General features: G+C 37.4%; 1 protein-coding gene across 2 annotated transcripts in view; it reads right to left on the bottom strand.

Moving 5' to 3' along the window:
• Positions 1-4,434, bottom strand: part of LOC106528401 (microtubule-associated protein 1S) — a 15,494-nt gene extending 11,060 nt beyond the window's left edge. Inside the window, exons 1-2 of one of the 2 annotated variants that reach the window (XM_014023557.1) lie at positions 4,309-4,434; positions 2,232-2,327 (exon numbers count right to left, since the gene is read on the bottom strand). Coding sequence is in view for 1 of the 2 variants with exons in the window: in XM_014023556.1 (XP_013879010.1) it covers positions 2,232-2,285 (54 nt within the window). In the remaining variant the exon portion in view is untranslated. The remainder of the gene's footprint in view (positions 1-2,231; positions 2,328-4,308) is intronic. The other variant, XM_014023556.1, reaches the window with a different exon arrangement.
• Positions 4,435-5,429: the final 995 nt, after the last annotated feature.

Genomic DNA, 5,429 nt, shown 5'->3' with positions numbered 1-5,429 from the left:
CCTCTGGACGGGGTCTTCTTTAATGAAACGTTTCGTCTTAACAGCATATACAACATTGATCTGTTTGTGCCGGGGCACCGGATCTTTGGGGTGAACCAGCCTTTGCCATAATGTGTTTTGAGGTTTGAAAGCTACTGGGACATCATGTTAAAGAAGAACCCGTCCAGAAGACCTATACAATTTTTTTCATTTTGATTTTTCACCTGGATTACTGAGATGCATCAGGACGTCATGATACAATATTGTGTTTGACACGTGCACTGTTATAAAAACTTGTAAGATTTACTAGTAACAGTCGTCAGAACAATTTGCACTAATGTTTGTTAAGTAAATTTAAATGCTACAAATTCATGTAATATTTACTCATCATTATCTAGTAAAAGTTATTAAGAATATAGTTAAAGATTTGTGAATAAATCAGGTAAATTYTACTTAATTTGATCAAGTACATGTTACAAGATTTAATTGGTACTATAGGTACCAGTATTGGTAATATTGAATAATTTGTGTTAAATTGTAGCATGCTTCAGCAGAGTGCTACACTCTGTATAACATTAATATGCAAAAAGAAGCTAATATACTAGCAAATTCAATCAGCCCTTATTGTACACTATTTTAGCAAAAGGCACAGTCATGCTAAATTAAGATGTTTGCGCAGTGTTGTTATGGCCACCGCTGTCGTCACATGACCGAGATGAGCCCCCTGTATTTATTAAGTTCATATCTAGTGAAAGTACCAGGTACATCCTGAGCTGTATTGTGTTTTGCTGTGCTACTCTAAAACAATGTTACACCAACCAAACGTTCTTTGGTTGGGGAGTGGGGTTGGGGGTAGTAATAATTGATTTTATGTCTTTTTGATTCTCCTGTTTATTGTTTTTGTATTGTGATGCTTTTGTTTAGCTCTGTTCTGTTGTTTTTTCCCGTTCCAGTATCGTTTTCCTCAGTTTTCCACCTCGACTTTCCTCATCGGCCCCTGTCCATTTATGCTCTTATCTTTCTCCTGCTCAGCAGTCTGTAATTGTGGGCTTCATGCCCTGTCAGGTTCTTCTCTGTGTCTTCTCCAGTTTCCATTTGTTCTTTTGCTCTTATTTTCTACCACCTACTGTAAATCAAGTCAAATTTATTTATAAAGCACATTTAAAAAACAACAGGTTGTTACCAAAGTGCGGAACAATAAAAATGGCAATAAGAACAGCAAAACAAATTCATTTCAAAGCTTCAAGAAAAATAATAAACGAAGAACATAGAACAATAAATACTAAAATAACGCACACTTAATTTAAGAGCCAGTGAGAACAAATATGTTTTTGAAAGAGATTTGGAAACAGGAAGTGATGAGGCCTGAAAAAGCCCAATCTCTGAGCTTCAACCTGGTTTTCGGGACGACCAAAAGCAGAAGATCTCAGTGCCTGAGAAGAACCATAATGATGAAGAAGTAGGTCAGAGAGATAAAAGGGTGTAAGGCCATGTTGGCATTTATAGGTAAACATACAAATTTTAAAATCTATTCTGTAGCACAGGCCAGTGAAGAGATGATAAGAAGTACTCAAATCTATGAGTTTTTTATAGCTGAGCCGCAGCACTCTGGACAAGCTGGAGACGTCAGCTTTTGTTTTAAATTTATATTTAAGTTTTCATTTTATTTCTTTGCATTCAGTCTGCATTATTGGATTGAATCCTTCTCTTAAAAAAGGAAACAAATGTTCAAACCACACTTTTTAATTGTTTTGATAAATTCCTTCAGGTTTCATGTGTCCTCTCAGGTTTGAGCTGCTGCTTTCAGCTGCTTCTTTACAGTAACGGAACAACTGATATTGATCCTCACATCTTGGCAAGACAGGAAATAAATGCATTTCCAAAAATGCACCGCATCACTTTCAATTCACTGCAGTGTTTAGTGTGACAACCTTTGTGAATGCAATCATGTGCTGTTTAGAATAACAACTATTTATTCGTGAATGTGTTCATGTCTCAGCTGTGTTTAAAACAAACTCTGGACTTTAACGTGCAAACAGAGAAGAAAAGGTGGTATACGGTGCAGCTTTCTTTTGTTTTCTGTCCTGAGGGCCCACCCATGTCTAACAATTACCCAACTTCTCTACTTTCCTTCCTTCCTTCCTTCCTCAGTGACCCCATAGAGGCTGAGCCGCCCGTTAACATGGAGACCAGGGATTTGTGCAAGGGCAGCGTGAATAAAGAAATGCTTTTGGTCAAACAAAGTTTCTTACCTGCACCTTTAAAAGATGCCGTGTGATGAGAGAGGAATTCTTGGAGAAAAGCATTCAGGTTGCAGGATTTTAGGTCTACGTCCCATGATCGAATCCCTGATGACCGAAAAAAATAAAATAAAAACTTTATCAGCACAAACACAAGGTTAAAAGAAGATGAAATTTATCATAGGTCGACTGAATTTAAAAAGTAAAATTAATCATAGTTTTTCTTTTACCGCACTTTATTACTCACACAGTAGCCCATTAGTGAAAGGAGGGATATGAATTCCTTCAAGAAAAGCTTTACATTTTTTAGCTACTTGCTAGCTTTTAGCTACTTTTCTCTTTAAGCTCGTGTTTTCTTACTTTTAGTTCGCATAGCTAATATTACCTTTAGGTAGCATGTTGCTTCTTTTATTTTTTTTTAGCTATTATTTTTCTACATTTAAGCTGGCATTTTGCTATTTTAGTTTTTATTTTGTTGATTTCAGATTTTAGCTATGGTATTTTGCATTGTTTAAGCTGGCATCTTGATATTTTTAACATTATGCTAGCATTTTGCTACTTTTACCTGCTAGCTATCAATTTGAGACTTTCAGCTTGTGTTTTGCTACTTTTAGCTTTGAGCTAATATTTTTGCCACTTTTAGCTAGCATTTTGTTACTTTTAGCTAATGCCTTGCTAACTTAGGTTGTGTTTAGTTATTTTTAGCTAGCGTTAATTACTTTCAGCTAGGGCTGCCACAAACGATTATTTTTATAAGCGATTAGTCATCGATTATTTTTTCGATTAATCGACTAATCTGATCATACATTAATTGAATATAAAACATAGAGCTTATCGCGCCAGAGTGCAGCTGCTATTATATAACCAACATTAGATTTTAGCTATATGCTAACAAAAAATAATAGCTGTGGAAGGCAAGTTCTGCTCTGCAGATATTACACAGGTTTCTCTTTCATTTTCTTAAAATGATCCCACACTTTTGAGCTCCGTTGTCAGGTAGCCATGATACCAGAGCCTGTCTGTATAATGTCTTGTGACGTCCACGGCCTACCCCAGTTACCACTACTGTGCATGTGTGTCAAGGACAGAAAGGCAGATGTGGCAGTGGAATGTGTCAAAGCAGTTTGGAGAGAAAAACAAAGTAAAGAACAAAAAAAAAAAAGAAAACGATTAATCGATTAAATTAGTCATCGATCATTTTAATAATCGATTAGTCATCAACTAATCATGGCAGCCCTACTTTCAGCTAGCATATTCTTGCTTTTGTGTTTTGCAGCTCTACGCTTTTACCTTTTGCTACTCTTAATCTTAGCAAGAGTATGTTTATGATGGCATTTTGCTACTTGAACCTGTTAGGTTAACCTGATTAATTGTTTAATTGATTGATTGGTTGGTTGGTTGGTTGGTTATTTGAGACTTTCAGCTTGGGGCTTTGACACTTTTAGCATATAGCTAATGTTTTACCATTTTATAGCATTTTGGTACTCTTAGCTTTTAGCTAGCATTAAGGCTAGTCTTGAATTTTTGATAGCATTTTTCTTATTTTAGCTTTTAAAGCTAAAATAAGAGCTTTCCTCTGCTTATTTTAGCTTTAAGAACTCAGTTTTCTTTTAGCAAATTTCCTCTACGCCACTCAGCAGGTACAGTTTTATTCCTGCAGGAAAAATAACGTTTTCAGTCTAAACAAAATTTAGTAGCAGCCCAGCTCTTAGTCACACAGCAGAAAACAGGCCACTGTAGCCATGATGTCCAGTTGTTTTCACAGAGAATCACAGGATCTGCTGAGCAGAAATACACAAAGGTGCATCCTAGCCTTACATAAGACAAGACAAGCAGGCGCTTCAGAGCTGGTTTTAATTCTGATGTCGGGGGGAGGGTGAGGATGAGGATGAAGATGATGGGGGGATGCTGATGGTGACGCATCCTCGATCCACAGGGTGGAGAAAATGACACAAACACAACAAACCGCTTCACCCCTGCTGAGGCTTTAATAGACAACCACAACTTGCAGGCATTTGATTTTTTTTTTTCTTCTTCTTCTTCTGAAATAAGACAAATGCCCCCCAGCTGCAGCCAGATGCGCTCTTACCTGTCTCGAGCTCCCTGCTGATGAGCTGTGTGTGTGAGCGGCGCGCGGTCCGGCCGATGATGATGAGCAGGGAGTGTTTGTGGGGGCAGAAACCGAGCTTTGCGGTGGCAGAGACCTCCCTCTCCAGCAGCCGGCTGGACGCCATGATGGAAACTCTTTGGGTGTGACGTCATTGAGACAAAAAAAAAACCCGACAGCGCCTTTCATCACGAGCTGCGGCTGGAAGAATGCCGAGGAGCACTGAATATTTTATGAAGGGTTTTAATTAAAATCAACCAAAAAAATCTATACATTTCGATCAATGACTCTTAATGAAAGCTTCATTTGAACAGGATGGATAATAATCTATTCAAAATCACTTAGAGATATAATTTATATTAGGTAATTTGTTGATTTCTTATCTTACAAACATATTTAAACCAACTCAAAGCTATAAATCCGCAAATATATAGACAAATAAATAACGAATTGTTTTTGAAATTTGTAAATGGGCTTAAGAAAAAATAATGCAATTAGCCTTGACTAAAAGAATTGTCTTAACTTTTTTAAATTTATTGTCTTAACATTTTGTTGCACAATCTTTTGAAACAATCAGATGATTTCTGACTCTCTGAGACTTATTCTCTGTCTCACGTTAGAAAGTTTCTCCTGCCGATTTCAGCTCCTCTCACACAACAGGTTTCAGATCAGGGCTCAGAGGTCTGTTCAGAACAGTTCAGTGTTTAGTTCTGTGACATTTCTTGCGTGCTTTTAGCTGTTTCGACAACAGTTAAGCTGATTGACACCAAGCATTATATTTTGTTCCTGCCTCGATAGTCTTGAGATTTCATCGCACCCTGCACAGATTCAAGCTGTTTCAGATGCAGCAAAGGAGCCCCAGAACACATGCAAAAAAAAAGCTCCAGTTTTGTTTAATTTGTCCAAAGGTTGTTGTCCCACTTTGGCTCAAACAGACAGATGGTGCGATCTGACACTGATGAGTCTTGACCCTRCAGCTGGAGTTCACTTCTAATCTCTTTGGAAGTTGTTCTGGTTTCTGTCTCTTCAGCTTGTTATCTTTTTTTTCTCCAAAGAGGTCAGTTCCAGTCTTGTAGACCTTAAATGAATAGTACTATATATAT

This window comes from Austrofundulus limnaeus, unplaced genomic scaffold, assembly GCF_001266775.1.
Source record: "Austrofundulus limnaeus strain Quisiro unplaced genomic scaffold, Austrofundulus_limnaeus-1.0 Scaffold376, whole genome shotgun sequence".
Lineage (NCBI taxonomy): Eukaryota > Metazoa > Chordata > Actinopteri > Cyprinodontiformes > Rivulidae > Austrofundulus > Austrofundulus limnaeus.
This window is presented reverse-complemented; position numbering and strand designations above follow the sequence as displayed.